Raw genomic sequence first — 17,083 nt, 5'->3', positions numbered from 1 at the left:
GTACTATCCCTTAGTCACTCTGCTGCTAGTAGATTCATGCAGTTTATAATTTTATTGCGATTTTTTTTTTTTTACGCCCCAGCTCTCGGCAGATGATTTCTTGCTATTCACGGTATTACAGGCAGCACGTGGAGCAAGTGTCTGGTGCAAGCCTTGAAGTGCTTTCAGAAGCAAGTGTGGTAATGAGCACAAGCCTGGAATCAGAAGGTGCTGGCTGAAGAGCTGCTTGTGGGCTCTTATTGATGGAACGCTTCCTGTCTGTGGGCGAGTTAACGCTGCCATCCCTGTGACCAGCAGTTAGAAACAGAAGGAAGGACTGGAGAAATGGGTCAGTTTTCTTCCAGAGGACCCTGGTTAAATCCTCAGCACCCACATGGTGGCTCACAACTGTCTGTAACTACAGTCTGAGGATCTGTCATCGTCCAGCCTTGGCAGGCACCACAAACAAATGGTGGATAGACATACATTCAGACTAACAGTCACACACATAAATTAAAAACCTCAAAAAATTTTTAAATAAAACAGATGGGCCGGGCGATGGTGGCACACGCCTTTAATCCCAGCACACGGGAGGCAGAGGCAGGCGGATCTCTGTGAGTTTGAGACCAGCCTGGTCTACAGAGCGAGTTCCAGAGCAGCCAGGGCTACACAGAGAAACCCTGTCTTAGGGTAGACCTTAGATAAGCACCAGGGTCTCCCTGGCCTGTGAAGCAGTGGATCACATCTGCACACCTGCTCCCCAGTCAGGAAGGTTGCCAGTTTATGCCATCTTTGAAGTTCACCCCTGGAAACCTTTTGGATAAGCCGCCACGTAGCCTGTCCAGAGCCTGTGTCCCCACAGAATGTTGCAGATACTACTGTGGGGACAGCTCCTGTGACAGCAGCGACCGGTGTTCATCAGTCATTCTGTGGGTTCTTGTTCATCTTTGAGCCGCTTCCTAGTGTAGACTTTCAGAATTTCCAAGGCAGCAACCCGATGACGGGGCTGCCGGATACTCTGGCAAGTGAAGCGGAACTGACCACAAGGAGATGAGAATCCCATTTGCGCCAGGTGTCATCTAGACCCCAACAGGTGTTAATTCCTTCATTTATTCTGTAACTTCTTAATGGCTTCTTACTATTTAAGATACCCCGCATTGTAGAGGATATTAAACTTTTTCCCTCCAGAATTTGCAGACTCATTTCCACTCGTCAGGACTTAAAAATGAATGATAAGACAGTAGATAGAACAGCTGGCAAATCTCCACCTAGACTTTAGAGGAGACAGATGGCCACCATTAGCAAGAGTGATGGGAAAGATCCCAGCAGAGCAGAGCTGTCTCAGCCTGTGAGAATCCTCAGTTTTGGCTTGGCTATGCTTCTGGTACCCCAAAATGAGTCTCCTAGCACATTCTCTGAAAACACTGTCTCACATTCACTCAGCTGCATCAGTGAAGAGCCCTCGACCCATAAACACATGTGCTGTGCTGTATATAAACCTCCGACCTGATCAGGACCACATACGGCTGGAAATCTCATCCCCCTGTCCTGAGCTGTGGCTAGGGAGCCCTACAGCTTCTCCTCTTCCTACCTGAAAAGCTGCAAGAGTCAGCGCGGGTTTCCCAGCAGAGAAGCAGCATCAGCTACACACAGACTCACGGCGGTGGCAGCCAGATTAGAGCTGCAGGACTTGAAGTGTGGTGAACAGGAGGGGGCAGATACCAAGTAATAAAGCAAATAGTGACAGCCAGACAAAGCTGCTTTTAAAACATCACTTCACCTGGCAACTAGATTCATGCAACAAATTCAATCATTTGATTCATTCATTAATTCAGTAAATATGGGTGTGCTTACTAGATTTACCCAGAAGCAAAACCACCCACATCTTCACGGTGGGAGAAGCAAGTCAGTAATTCAACAACTAGTGGGAGCTGGAGAGAGGGCCCAGCAGTTTACAGGCGCTTGCTCGCCCTTGCAGAGAGCCAGTTTTGGTCCCCAGCACCCACATGGCAAACAATGTCTATAACTCTAGTCCAGGAGAACTGTTGCCCTCTTAACTTCTACAGGCACCAGGCTCTCAGACACGCATGCAAACACCGCCCATGCATTTTTTTTAAAGTAATTTTTTAAAAGAACAATTTTTAAATTAAAACCACAAACAATTTTTGGGAGCCTACTTTATGCCTGGCACTGGTCTAACAGCCAGAGACTTAGCAGTAACCAAAATTTAGAAACCTACTTTCACACTGTTTGGGAGAATGGGACATGGGTCAGAAGTATAGCAAACAGGGGCTCACAGTCAAGAAGTTCAGGGTGGCAGGCCTGTTCTTAGCAGTGAACAAAAAGCAGGTGGTAAGCAGGGAGGCTGAAGGCAACACTGTACGTTCCAGGGCTAGGAGCTGCTGAGGGGTTTAGGAGAAGAACTATGAAGGAGAGAGGAGGTCTCTGAGGCCTTGAGGAAGGGTGGCACCTAGAAGTCAGCAGTGTGGGTTCGGAGAAGCCTGGACAGAGCTGTAATATATGGGTAAATTCGAGAGCCACAGGCTGTGGTCATGCAGGAATGTGAAAGTGAACATAAATACCACGCCAGGCTTTATGTGGCACTGCAGATAGGTCTAAGGGCTCTGTGCACGCTAGGTAAGCACTCTACCAACTGAGCTATATCACCAAGCTGTGCTTTTTTTTTTTTTTTTTTTTTTTTTTTTTTTTTTTTTTTTGAGACAGTTTTTCTTTGCAGCCTTGGCTGTCCTAGAACTCATTTTGTAGACCAGGCTGGCCTTGAACTCACAGAGATTGGCTGCCTCTGTCTCCCAAGTGCTGGGATTAAAGGCGTACTCCACCAACACCTGGCTATTTTTTATTGCTCTGCTTTAGCAAGACTTGAAACATCCTCACAGAACCACACGTAGAGCATTGCTGGCCGGGGGGTACTAGCGTACCCCTTGAATCCCAGCTCTCAGAAGGCAGAAGCAGGTAGACATCTGAGTTCGAGGCCAGCCTGGTCTAAAGAGTGAGTTCAGGACCGAGGTCCCTCCCACCTTAAAAAAAAACAAAACACACTCAGTGGTGGTGCCTCAGGCCTTTAATCCCAGCTAAGGAATGCAGATCACTTGAGTTGGAGGCCAACCTGATCTACAGAGTGAGTGCCAGGACAACCAGGACTACACAGAGAAATCTTGAAGCACCCCCCCACACACACACCAATAAAACCCAACACACACAACAACAACAAAACCCACGAGCATCTCCAAATGCCTACCTTGTTCCAAAATCCATCAGAAAAATATCTCCAAAGCCCAAATCTAAATCTCTGTGGAGCCCGTGCTTCCTGGGCTTGTGAGCCCTGTAGACTTACTTGCAAGGTCTCAAGCATATCATTAGATCCCATTCCACAGATCTTGACACGATCCCAGAGGCTCCAAGTTCAAGGGCTGGGAACACTTGGTTTTGAGTTATCTCTTTGTGATCAAGGATACACCATTTTGTAATTGATTTGGGGACCCTGCCTCTCTAAAGATTTTCCCAGCCAGCACCCTGTAAATGAGGTGAGAAATTGCTCAGCTTGCAGCTGCAGAAGCTAGGGAAAACCTGGGATGGGTGGAGTTGCAGGCCAGTCCTCTGGACCTGGCTCATGCTTTTACCCAGGGTCCTCCACGGCCTTTTTTGTTTCCGCTGAGTGCCAGACCAGGCAAGTTCTGGAAGCACTGTCCTGAGAGTAAAGATGCTTAAGCCTAACCCACCACAAGACGAGAGGGTGGCACTGCCATCGCTCAGCCTTGTAACGCTGGGGATGCGGCCGCTGTGCCGCAATTTCCTCCTCTGCAGAGGTGGTTGGGGTCAAGGGTTAATCCCACTGGCTGCTCTTCCAGACGACCCTGGCTTGGTTCTCGGCACCCACATAGCGGCTCACAACTCCAGTTCCAGGGGACCCAGTGTCATCTTCTGACTTCTGTGGGCATCAGAAATGTGTATAGTGTGGAGGCATACGGACAAAACACACACAGATCTGACTGAGAAACAAGAGTTAAATGTCGAGTGGTACAATTATAGCTAACACCTAAAAGGGAGCTGAGAACATTGAGTGTCTCCAAATTCCGCATTCTACAAATGAGGAACTGGGTATGAAGAGCTCCGGTGAGCTGCCAGACTCCAGGACGAAAGGGAGCCAAGCTCCACCTCCTCCAGGGCTCGTCTGCGCTTCCAGGGCTGCTGTGCCTCCAGACAGGTCCTTTCGGCCTGCCCGCTGTTGTGTGTGACAGTTCTCACCACTGGCCCAGCAGACCAGAGGAACAGAATTCAGTGTGCTCCAGAAGCCCTGAGTCATGTCTGTGACAGCTCCAGTCATCTCTTCTGAACACAGTGCTCATCCTCCTCCGGTTTCTGGAACTGGAAGCTGTTTTCCTTCAGCTTCTGCTCACTGGGTGTGCCCCACCCTCTGCACATCAGGTCGCCTACCCAGCTGGGATGGATGAAACCCACGCTGGTGGAGGAAACACTGGGGACAACCTGCTACCTGGAAGAGGCTTCTGGGCTGTGTACTTTACCCCAGCCTGGGAGAGGTGAGCACATATACAGACAGCTTGCTTGACAGATGCCCTAGGCAGCTAGGAGGACACTGGACCATCTGAATCCCAGTTGCCATGGCTACCAAAAGCTGAAACCATTGGCTGCTTGGCTATGGGGACTGACTCAGCTGACCTCTCAAGGTCCCTTCCAGCCCTAGGATTCTACAGTTACCCCCAGCCAGATGACATCAGGTCTACTGTGACACGTGACACCCGGAATAAAAGGATCCCACTAGACACATCTTAGAGGTCACTTAGTCTCACACAGCACTGTCAGTCAGAAGCCCACTTTTTTTTTTTTTTTAAACCTCTGCTATACTGTTAGTGACTTCGGTCTTTTGTTCTTTTTTTGCTTGTTTTTTGAGACAGGGTTTCTCTGTGTAGCCCTAGCTGTCCTGGAACTCTGTAACCAGGCTGGCCTTGAACTCACAGAGATCCGCCTCCCTCTGCTTTCTGAGTGCTGGAATTAAAGGTGTGCGCTACCACCACCTGGCCAGATACTGGTCTTTTTACTTTAGTTTGTTCTAAGACAGGATCTGATGTAGCTAGACTAGTCCTAATTATGTACTTGAGGATCACTGCCTCCGAAGTGCTGGGATTATAGAACTGTGCCACTACTGCCACCAAGCCCAGCACTGACCAGTAATTTTGATAAAGGTTTATTTCACATTGGGACCAGGGAAGTGGGCATCACTAGGGGGCGTGCCATGAGCCTTCTAGGAATTAGGAGGAAGGAAGTCATTCATTAACGAGGCAGATATTGAGCTGCAGCTCAGGTTCCCTCTAGCATGTCCCTGGGCCATAGGAACATTGCTCCACAGAGTAGACCACTGTCCCTACTGCCTGACCACACTAAGGGAGACCTCAGGCCTGGCTGTGCACTGAGCCTGGGCAGAGAAGCCCATGGATGAAGCTCTGACAGCAGGGCAGACTGAAAAACAGAACAAGACCCAGTCATACTTTCAACAAGAGCATAAAACGTCCCTATTCTTGATGCAGAGAGCTTCATGTTTAAGGGACGGATGGCTGGAGATTATAAAAAATCTGCTTCTTCCCTAGGGTGGTAGCATACACCTTTAATCCCAACACTGGGAGGCAGAGGCCGGTGGATCTCTGAATTCAAGGACAGCCTGGATTACACAGTCAGAGACAGACAACAAAACCCCCACCTCTTTCAAGATGAAATCAAAGCCTTTATTAAACACTCCTCCTGAATGGCCTACACCCCCCAAGACCTGGAACCGCAGAGGTGGACGAACATCACCGTCTCGACAAGTCAGAAACAACCCAAACGCAGCATCCCCAGAGCTCTGCAGCTCTGTGTCCACTCAGACCCTGGGAGCTCACGGCCAGGAGAATCTGAGCCTCACGGCCAGGAGAATCTGAGCCTCGTAGTGCTGAAAAAAGCCCCCTAGCTGCCACTCTGAGGTTTATGAGTGCGCTTTTCTTTCTCTTCTCCAAAGATAAAGGGCAGGAGATGGAGGAGACAATTTTCAGTTGTGTGTGGGTTTGAGTTAAGGCTTTGGCTCTGGTCAGTTGAATACTAAAATACTTTCTGGGAACTCCATCTCCTGAGCTTCCCCTTGGAATAAACGCATTTTCAAAAATGAAAACAGTGAACAAAGATGTGGAGCGGAGCTTCTGCAGAGGACCTGGCCTGTCACGTCAGGATGGTATCATCCACCTGCTCCGTGGAGTCCGCCTGACTGGCCAGCTTCTTCAGCGACCTTCGGTTGCACTCGTTCAGCGCCTCCAAGCTGGCCACGTCCAGGATCTTGGAGAGAGACTGTGGAAAGATGAGGAGACAATCAGAACACAGCTTCAGGGTGGACGCCAAGCTGAGACTGAGAGTCACTGGGGTAGAACGCAGCAACTTGGATGGACCAGAGACAACTCAGAAAGTGTCTCCCTGCGCCTTTCCTAAGCTGGGGGCCGCAGGTTTTCTGTTAGACAGTGCTACTGGGGGAGGGCGAAGGGCCCGGCTTGGGGCTCAGATGAGGCAGCCCTGCCCAGGCTTCTGGCATGCCTTTGGTTCCACCAAAGAGTCTATTTGCTGCTGAAATGAGTCAGAAGAGTCAGGCGTCTGTCTCAGGTACCCGAATCTCCACCTGCCCCTGACAACTAACACGCACTGTGGCAGAGAGAATAGGGCTTCGCTGTTCTACCACTGCACAAGGACAGCAGGACAAATGCCGCAGCCTGTGCTGCTGGCACTCCAGGACGGCCCCCACCTGAAACAGCTCCTCGCCCTGCCTCATCTTGAGCAGGTTCACGATGGCCTGGTCGCTGTAGGCCCTCACTACAGTGTTCTTGTCCTTGGTGTTGTCGAGAAGAGCCTTCAGGATGGGCTTGATGGCCTGGGGCTCCAGCGGGGGCTGGGGGTCCCTATTTGCCCACCAGATCATCTTCTCAGCAGCCAGCCTGATGTCACTAGAAGGGTTCTGCAGACACTGTGAGAGGAAAACAGGGAAAGCCTGCGTTTCCAGGGTGGACACCAGACCAACTGTTCCTGCTTCAAAAGTATCTGACAGGGTTCCTTCCCTTGGCAGGTGACAGGGTGTCTTCTCTCCCCGTCTCATGTCGTGTTGCTAGCCCCTTGGCTCACAGTTCCTGGCCCACATGAGGTTTTCACTTCCTCACACAGGACATGTTCTTTTCTGCCCAGGTCTTTGGTGGTTGTTGGTCACACTGTCCGGGATGTGTTCGCCCTGGGATCCTCATTCAAATGGTTCCCCCTCACCCTTCAATTCTACCTAATCCAGGCCTTTCTCTGATAGGCTCCAGCGAGCTCGTCTGCCTTGCTCATGCCCACACCTTCAGGGTCAAACCCAGCAGACCTTCAGTAAATGAACACTAAGTGAACAAGCGAACGCAGGCTGATCTGGTCACAGGCATTCCAGCTAATCAGACCCTTTCTAAACCCAGAGGTGGGACTAGCCATCTTCAGCAGAGGGTGGCTCTTTTCTGGAACCTCATTATTCAGTGAGGTCTAAGCACAGCAGCACTGTAGTTGCCTAGGGGCTGGTCACTAGCATGACCCCATCCTACTAAAATGTGGATCTGGCTCTTACCTCTGTGCATGTTAATGTTTGAGAAGGGAGCTGTCAAGCAGGGAGAGCCCTGCTGTGATGTCGGGTCACCTGGTGCATTCACCTACTCCCTTGTTCCCCAGGACAGCAGAAGTTACAATCCTCTTGCCTCTGACTCCCAAGTGCTGGGATTACAGGCCATGTGCCAATACATCAGGCTCCCTAGCTATCTAAATTAGAGCCTGGCACCTACACAACAGCCAGACTGGTAAGTGTCATGCCAGCTAAGGGAAGACTGGCAAGGAGATTATTAGAATTCAATTCAATCCCCAGGCACGGGGGCACGTGCCTTTAATCTCAGCACATGGGAGGCAGAGGCAGGCCTCCTTGAATCTGTAGACTGGGTCAGCTGAGGTTGCATAGTAAGATCCTGTCTTGGTGGCCAGTGAGATGCTCAGCTGGTAAAGGCAACTGCTGCCAAGGCTGAGGACATTGAGGACATGGCTGGACCCTCCAGACCTATGTGGGAGGAGAGAATGCTCCCTGGCCTCCAGACCATACACACCTCTCCCACCTGCTGCTACCAAAAAAAAAAAAAGTTTTTAAAATTTTTGTTTTGTTTTGAGACAGGGTTTCTGTGCAGCCCTGAATGTCCAGCACTAGCTCTGTAGACCAGGCTGGCCTCACAGAGATCCACCTGCCTCTGTCTCCCAAGGGCAGGGATTAAAGACATGTGTGAAAAAGTGGTTGTTGCTACCTTGATTTGGAGTCACGGGTCTAAGAATGTGAGCAAACACTGAATATGCAGCCTGAGAAAAAGGCACACAGAAGCGCTTGGCCATCTCTTCCCAGGTCCCAAAGGAGCTCTGCTGCGGGACAATGGTCTGTTCCTATCAACTTTGTTTTAACAACACTCTGACTGGCCAGTAGTCAGGCAGGAAGTATAGGCGGGACAATGAGAACAGGAGAATTCTGGGAAGAGAAAAAGTCAGTCTGCAGCCATCACCCAGACACAGTGGAAGCCAGACACAGAGCAAGCAAGATGTGACTGCCTCGCCGAAAAAGGTACTGAGCCACGTGGGTAACACAGACAAGAATTATGGGCTAATATAAGTTATAAGAGTTAATAAGAGGGACTGGAGAGATGGCTCAGAGGTTAAGAGCATTGCCTGCTCTTCCAAAGGTCCTGAGTTCAATTCCCAGCAACCACATGGTGGCTCACAACCATCTGTAATGGGGTCTGGTGCCCTCTTCTGGCCTGCAGGCATACACACAGACAGAATATTGTATACATAATAAATAAATATTTAAAAAAAAAGTTAATAAGAGCCAGTTCCAGAACAGGTTCCAAAGCCACAGGGAAACCCTGTCTTGAAAAACCAAAAAAAAAAAAAAAAAAAAAAAAAAAGTTAATAAGCCTGAGCTAATAGGTCAATCAGTTTATAATTAATATAGACCTCTGTTTTCTTTGGGACCAAACAACTGCAGGACCAGGTGGGACAGAAACCTCGGACAACAGAGCTCCTCATGAACTGTCCCCACTCACCTTAATGAGGAGGCTGGAGAGTCTGGGTGGCAACTGCCCACCCCCTGTCTCAATGTGGTACTTCATGAGGAAGCCCATGCCTCGGATACCACTCACGGCAATGGGGATCTGTGGAGAACAGCAAGAGTCACCCAAGAGGAGACACCCATTCCTGCCTGGAAGCAGCAGGACCAGGGAAGTGTCCTGCCCCCAGGAACTACAGGCCCTCACTGCCATCTTATCCTGGATTGCCCCTCACCAACAGCACCACTGCTCTCATTTAAACATTTGCCAGATGGCAGGGCAGAACAAAGTCAATGGTGGCCAGGAGCAAGGACCAGAGATCTGACCAAGAGGGGCTATCATCCTCTTCTAACCCAACATCTCTGCTTGACTGAAGGACTCACTCACTCAGCATTTAAGTTAACCAGACACAATAGAACCCAGGATCTGAACACCCAGCTAGACACAGTGATGGAGGAGGGTCAGGGGAGGACAGGACCGGGCCTTACCCTGTCTGCCACGGCATTGCTGAGGATCATGTCCTGAATCTCATTGCTGTGTTTGCCTGCACAGAGTCTGCTGGGAGCCACATTCACAGCCACAGAGAGCGCCAGGCTCCGGCCATGCCGGACCATCCAGTCAATACCAGATATGTCAGCTGGGCAGAAGGACACAACCGGCATCAACTTGCATTTTACAATACTCCCAGCCTAAGATCCAGGGGCTCATCCCCCCACTGAGACCAGGGTGCAGAGTCGGGGAACCAGAAACCCCTGCTTTCATGGCAGCTCTCGGGCTGCTCCTGGCTCGCGGCTATGTTCTATGAACAGCAATAGGCAGGTCCACAGAAGCACCAGAGACCCAGTCTGCTCTAGCAACTGGATGCCCAAGGACAAGTGCAGTTCAGGGGCTTCAAGATCCTTTAAGTGGGGGGAGACAAGTGTCCAAGGCTTCTCCCCTGGGCCTGTGCAGTGACCTACCCAGCAAGCACTGCTGAAGGACAGTGCTGAGCTCCTCTTCGGTCAGAAAGGCACACAGCTCCCCAAGGCACCCAGCGGAGGAGATCCGAGTGTTGTCCTGACAGAGAAGGGAAGGCAGTGACGGAGAATGTGGTCAGTGCCATCAGGTCCCCGAGACCCTTCAGCTCAGACTCTGAAACCATCCTCCCTCTCAGTACCGGATTGGGATCCCAGTTCACTACAATGGCACGAGCTGGGGAGTTAAAGACTGCACCCTGCACTGCACTCAATTACAGAAAACTCCAGCGCATGTGTGGATGTCGGCCATCACCACAGCAGCAACGGTCTGCATCGTCACGCAATGGTCTGCATTGTCACGGCGCCTGGCTTCTCAGGGCCTGGATCCTTCACAGTTAGCATCTCCGTTGCCAAGTGCACGGGACACAAGGGCACAGCTGGGCAAGGCTCCAGCACAGACAGCTACAGCAATGGCTCTGGACTCTGCTTCTACAAGCTCCACACCCAGGGGACTTTCTCCTGTGTCAGCACCCCACAAGGGGGTTTGCTCCAGACAGTCAAGCTGAAGCCACTGGTGAAAACCATGAAGATGGAGATGTGTGTCAGCGCCGCACGCACACTTTACGGTGTGACGCGGTACTGTGGCTTACACACGGTAGGGGAGTGCTCTTCCACTATGCCACTTCAGCAGTACCCTAGGGTCAGTGTTTTCTGTCAAAATCAAAGCCAGATATACAAAAGGCTCCTTGCCTGCTCCATAGCCAGCTTACTAAAAAAAAAAAAAAAAATCCAAAGAGGAGATTCAAAGTTAATGCTATCTTGCTAGTAAGTCTAAGTTTGACTGTGTCCCTCCAAACCAACTGTGCTGGCTAGTTTTATGTCCACTTGACACAGCTAGGGTCATCAGGGAAGGCAGAACCCAAGTTCAGACTCAACTGAGAAAACAAAACACCTCCATCAGACTGGCTTATAGGCAAGTCTGTAGAACACTTTCTTAATTAGTAATAGACGTAGAGGAGCCCAGCCCACTGTGGGCGGTGCCACCCTTGAGCTGCTGGTCCTGAGTTCTACAAGAAAGCAGGCTGAGCAAGCCATGGGACAAGCCAGTAAGCAGCACCCTCCATGGCTGCTGTATTAGCTCCGGCCTCCAGGCTCCTGCCCTGACTTCCTTCAGCGATGGACCGTGATATGGGAGAGGAAGCCCAATGAACCCTTTCCTCCCCAAGCTGTTTTTGTCATGGTGTTTATCACAGCAGTAGTGACCCTGACTAAGATACAAACCAAACAACCAAGTTCAGACTCAGTGACTGACAGGAAAACTCAAGCCAGGCTGACCCTTGACTGCCACCTTCAATCTCAGTATAAGCTCAGAGAACAGGCTGTCAACAGTGTGGGCCTCTGAGCACCAAACACAGAACTGGCTCGGACATCCTCTTTCTCCATGAGAGCTATTTTAACAAATGCAAATTTGTCTAAATAGTAACCTTTGCTTGCACTGTGCACAGCCCTGTAAAAGCTCTAGCAGACTGTGACCAAAATGACTAGGCACTCCTCCATGTCCTCAGCACATGCTCAGCAGTACAGTACCCACCATGGGTGTGTGCACAGAGAGTATATGAAGCCACATTCGCCAGGCTTTGCCAGTTCACACCTGCAGTACCAGCATCAAGGAAACGGAGGCGGCAAGATCACAAGCTGGAGAGCAGCCTGGGCTACTTGGAAAACCTTATATCAAAAAGGGACTGGAGAGATGGCTCAGTGGTTAAGAGCACTGACTGCTCTTCCAGAGGACCTGGGTTCAATACCCAGCACCCACATGGCAGCTCACAACTGTCTGTAACTGCAAGGTCTGACATCTTCACATTTACAAACATGTAGGCAAAACACCAATGCACAGCCGGGCGGTGGTGGCGCACGCCTTTAATCCCAGCACTCGGGAGGCAGAGGCAGGCGGATCTCTGTGAGTTCGAGGCCAGCCTGGTCTACAAGTGCTAGGTCCAGGTCAGGCTCTAAAAAAGCTGCAGAGAAACCCTGTCTTGAAAAACCAAAAAAAAAAAAAAAAAGGAAAAAAAAAAAAACACCAATGCACAAAAAATAAGAAATTTTAAAAATTTGTTTAAAAAAAAAAAAACAAAGATGGCTCAGTGAGTGAAATGCTCGCCATGAAGCCACGAGTTCAGACCCTAACACCCACATACAGCGCTGTTAGGTAGAGACAGGCAAACTCAAAGGATTCACTTGTCCATTAGTCAAGCCCAACAAGGGAGCTCTAGACTCAGTGAGCAACCCCGCCTCAAAAAAATTAAGGAAGACACAATCCTGAAAACGTCTGTCTCTCTCTCGGTCAGTCCTATGGGGCTGTCTGTGGGAGGGAAAACTCACCACCCTCACAGATCTGCCACAGTGAAGGAAACCAATGGAACTGAATACAACCAGGAACCCCAGGTCCCTATAAATTGGTAAGAGCTTGGCCACGGATAAATCTTACCCTCTGTAACTACTAAGACCTTTACATGGATGGTGCGGGACAATTCTGTATTGAGTCAATTATGTTTTAAATAAACACTGATTGGCCAGTATCCAGGCAGGAAGTAGAGGCAGGTCAAAGAGAACAAGAGAATTCTGGGAAGGAGGAAGCCCATTATGCCCCAGTCCTATCCAGACACCGAAGAAGCAGGACATGACCTGCCCTGCTGAAAAAGGTACTGAGCCATGTGGCTAACACAGATAAGAATAATGGGCTAATATAAGTTATAAGAGTTAACAAGAAGCCCGAGCTAATGGGCCAATTAGTTTAAAACTTATGGAGACCGCTGTGATTTTCTTTGGGACCTAACGACTGTGGGAACCGGACAGGACAGAAACCCCAACAAGAAGCCCTCTTGTTACACATAGACATATCATCCATTCTGAAAAACATGCATGAGATGATGTTTTTCCAGATAGCGGCAGGGTGCTCCTGAAGAATGTCTGTCTGTCGCCTGGAGCAGTATGTTTTATAAAGGGGAACAGAGAGGGAAAGCAACTGAAGCTGAAGTAACTGGTGATGAAAGGTCCGGTGGTTAAGCTGCTTCACCCACAAGACAGCCAGAGTAGGCTGCACTAGGCTCAGTGAGGACACTTGCTTAGCACGCACCAGACCTTGGTTTGATGCCCAGCACAGTCAAGACAACAAAACTCGGACTCCAGAAGCACCAGTACCAAGCAGGGAGTCAGCTTACTGTCTCCACCAGGTAAAAATACACTAGGAAATGTGTCCACGTTTATAAGGTAGCTGACAACCGAGAAAAGAATAAGCTATGGCTTTCGTGCTGTTTTAGTTTTCTTTCAGGAGTATTTCCAACTTCTTTCTTGCTAAGACAAAAATCTCAGGAGACCTGGGGGACCCCAGCACAGCTCTGACTGCCACCACTCTCACTGCTCAGGTATTGAGGCTGAGGGGTCGGATCCCACGCCTGGGGCAGTCTCGGCAGTCACTCCCACCACAGGCTGCAGAGGAGACTGGGGACAGCTGAGGCAGCCTGGGAAACTCAAAGGGTTGAGAAGGCGGCAGCCCAAAACTCCCTGATCCCTCCCAGTCTGACTCAAAGTGGCAAGTCCCGCAGTACTTGCAGGACTAACGCCATAAAATGTGGAGAAAAGAACTTAGAAGCAACAGAACTCCCAATGTAGCCTCTTGATGGAGGAGTGTCTATGTGTTACTTTCATTATTAATAAAGATACTGCCTTGGCCCTTTAAGAGACAGAAAATTAGGTAGGCAGAGTAGACAGAACAGAATTGTGGGAACAAGGAAGCAGAGTTGGGGAGACGCTTCAGGGAGTCACCATAGTGAGTCTCCATGCTTCTCCTCTCCGAGATGGACGCAGGTTAAGATCTCTCCTGGTAAGCCACACCTCGTGGTGCTACACAGATTACTAAATATGGGTTAAAGAAAGATGTGAGAATTAGGCAATAAGAGGCTGAAACTATGGGCCAGGCAGTATTTAAATAAATACAGTTTCCGTGTAATTATTTTGGGTAAAGCTAGCCGGGTGGCGGGACACAGCCCGGGCCGGGTGGCAGGACGCAGCCCGCCGCTTCCTTCTACAGCCTCTGACCCCAAGTCATACCTCATCATGTCCCAGCATGCTTAGCAGGAGTGAGACAATGTTTTTCCGGATGGCAGCATCCACTTTGGCACCCGCACCCTGAATCACAAACCTCAGGGCCTGCAACATGGTATCTCTAGGGAAGAAACACACTGCTTTAACCCCGGGCTCCCACACCACTGCCTCCCGCCTCTCAGGCAGGCCTATGAGCCCTGCTCCCGAGCGGCACTGTACCTCACACCTGGGTCCTCCATCACACGGATTCCATTGAGCAGCTCTGTGAAAAGGGGGTCCACCTTGATGTGGATAGAAATGAGTTTCCCCAGTGCATCCGCAGCCTTCAGGCGCACACCCCGGTTGGAGTCCTGCAGGGCTTTGGTAAAGGTGGTCTGAAGCTGGGGCAGGAAGGGCTTCAGGGCAATTCCAACCTGCGGGAGAAACCCATACCCAAGAGTCACGATTGTGGTATACTGACGACATGAACATGACAACCAAGACCACAGGAGCTAGCCAAGCTCTCGCACACAGCTCAAAACAGGTATGATTCAAGAATACCAGAACACTTGCTTGGAGGCATCCATTTTCAGCATTCACAATGGGAGTAAAGGAGGCAGGGGCAGCAGAGGCCGGCACCCTTTTACAGGCCTGGCTACGCGAGGCTTTAGCTTAGTGGCATCCCAGTCCCAAGGACAAGCAAGGGCAGGTCGAGCGGGTGAGAAAGCAGCTCAAAGGCCACGTGAGGCTAAGGTCCCCTGGCCACAGAGCTACAGCAGGACGTTGCAGTGACCCAGTGCAGCATCTATGGTCCAACCCCCTCTGCTCCCATAGGACACCCAGTGCAGCGTCTATGGTCCAACTCCCTCTGCTCCCATAGGACACCCAGTGCAGCGTCTATGGTCCAACCCCCTCTGCTCCCATAGGACACCCAGTGCAGCATCTATGGTCCAACCCCCTCTGCTCCCATAGGACACACAGTGCAGCGTCTACGGTCCAACCCCCTCTGCTCCCATAGGACACCCAGTGCAGTGTCTATGGTCCAACTCCCTCTGCTCCCAAAGGACATCTCACTTCGGTCTCCCACAGATAGATCTGTTCTCCAGGACCCAAATGGAACAAGCTCCTAACTCACTTGCCTTGGCCAGCAAGAGGCTGAGTGTCTCCAACAGAGCTGCCTTTACATTCCAGCTGAACCGGTCCCCAAGGATGCGAATCAGGGGGCCAGTGATGCTGACCACAGATGGCCTCAGGGCATCAGCTGATGTCAGGCGGATCACCAAACCCAAGGCCTTGGCTGCTTCTTCCTTCTGCTCAGGACTACCAGTGAGGACTCCTTCCCGCAGCACTGGAAGGATGGAAGTCACTCCCTGGCAAGAGAACCAGAACTGAGAGACCAGTCCAAATGCCCCAGGCCCACAGGTTTCCCACCTAACACAAGGCACTCCCGACAGTTAATAAAGGGGTTGGATCAGGGTCACTGCCAAGAGGGTGAGCTGACTAGAAGACAAGCAACCCAATAGGCTGCTAACAGGAAACATACGGCTGCTACGTCTGACCTACTGGCTTTGGCAGAGATGGCTTCATAATATAACCAAGAGCACTGTGAACCCAGTCATGGGAGGCCGCCACAGAAGATACAACGGTCCGTTGTCTGCCAAGATGCCCATCCCATGGAGCACAGCAGACGGACCACTGCTGTGCCAGCTCCCTGCGCCGCCAGGCTTCAGCTCACCTTCTTGGGCAGGCAGAAGCCTGGGACATGCTCGCCTTTGCTCTCGTTGCCTATGAACCGGATTTCCTTATGCAGTTCTTCTATCAGGGCCAGCTGGTTACCAGCATCCAGCTTCTGCAAGGATTGGAGGGAAGCACCAGTGAGGCACAGCCCTTCCTTCTCAAGGCATGGGCCAAGGAGGGAGATAAGACTGGCCACAAACGTGCCAATGCTGCGGCTGAGCAACAGTGACGAAAACTTCATGCCTGAACCTATGTTCGTGACTGGAGTTTGAAGCCTACGGAGTGATACAAACCTGTAGTCCCAGCACTTACTTCCTAAGTGAGGTGGGAACACTGCTTGAATCTAAGAGACAAGACTGGGCAACAAGACTCCAAATAAAAGCAAACACAAAACAGGAGCTGGGGAGCCTACAACATTTTGCAACCATAAGATAGTTCTGGGGTCAGCAGTCCCCTCCCTCACCTTGGTGATAGCATTGAGGGCATCCCAGCTCTCCTCCAGAACCACAGGACTGGAATCATTGAAGAGGCGGATCAAGCCTGAGACCAGGTTCCGAAGGTGGCTGGTGTAGTCCGCCTTAGAGCGGGAGCAGTAGATGTTGAGGATGATAGCAGCGGCCTGCCTCATGCCCACCTCGGGGCTGCGAGTGGCTTCCAACAGGTCCTCAATAATGATGCGGTGTCCAGTGTCATCCTCCACTGAGAGGATCACAGCCTGACAATTGGCCATCTCCTGAAAACCACAAGGATGTGTGTGCTGAGCATGGAGCCTCGGGTAGGCAAGGAGGCTGCAATGGCTGTTGAAAAGCCAGAGGAGCACATCTGCCACCCTACCAGCTGCTCGTCTGGAGTCCCGAGCTTCTCCTTCAGGGCCAACATGACTGCTGGGAGGATCACACCAAGGTGACGGGTCAGAGCATCGCCTGCCACGGACGAAAGGAAAGCCAGCACCCGGGTGTTGACAGGTGGCGTTGTCAGCTGGGGGAATGATGACAATATCAACCTAATGAAGACTGGACCTGCTTAGTGCCAGGCCCAGACGGGGCGGGGTCCTAGGACAGCCCACTTCCCTGCTCTGACCCAAGGCCTGCTCCAATACATCCTGAGAGACAAGGGAGCATCTGAGCTCATTGCATCTACTTCTCCAGACCCAACATCTGTGCATGCACAGGAGGCCCTGGAATA

The 17,083-nt window shown here is 50.9% G+C and overlaps 1 protein-coding gene across 1 annotated transcript in view; it reads right to left on the bottom strand.

Moving 5' to 3' along the window:
• Nucleotides 1-5,716: 5,716 nt before the first annotated feature.
• The window catches only part of Gcn1 (GCN1 activator of EIF2AK4), a 63,306-nt gene continuing 51,939 nt past the window's right edge, over nucleotides 5,717-17,083 (bottom strand). Inside the window, exons 48-58 of the mRNA XM_038345110.1 lie at nucleotides 16,733-16,876; nucleotides 16,362-16,631; nucleotides 15,897-16,010; nucleotides 15,301-15,531; nucleotides 14,402-14,595; nucleotides 14,189-14,303; nucleotides 10,082-10,178; nucleotides 9,611-9,759; nucleotides 9,120-9,227; nucleotides 6,776-6,994; nucleotides 5,717-6,330 (exon numbers count right to left, since the gene is read on the bottom strand). Coding sequence (XP_038201038.1) covers nucleotides 6,205-6,330; nucleotides 6,776-6,994; nucleotides 9,120-9,227; nucleotides 9,611-9,759; nucleotides 10,082-10,178; nucleotides 14,189-14,303; nucleotides 14,402-14,595; nucleotides 15,301-15,531; nucleotides 15,897-16,010; nucleotides 16,362-16,631; nucleotides 16,733-16,876 — 1,767 coding nt within the window. The 3' untranslated portion in view covers nucleotides 5,717-6,204. The remainder of the gene's footprint in view (nucleotides 6,331-6,775; nucleotides 6,995-9,119; nucleotides 9,228-9,610; nucleotides 9,760-10,081; nucleotides 10,179-14,188; nucleotides 14,304-14,401; nucleotides 14,596-15,300; nucleotides 15,532-15,896; nucleotides 16,011-16,361; nucleotides 16,632-16,732; nucleotides 16,877-17,083) is intronic.

Source organism: Arvicola amphibius, chromosome 10 (genome assembly GCF_903992535.2).
Source record: "Arvicola amphibius chromosome 10, mArvAmp1.2, whole genome shotgun sequence".
NCBI lineage: Eukaryota > Metazoa > Chordata > Mammalia > Rodentia > Cricetidae > Arvicola > Arvicola amphibius.
The sequence above is the reverse complement of the archived record's forward strand: the minus strand, read 5'-3'. Positions and strand labels throughout refer to the sequence as shown.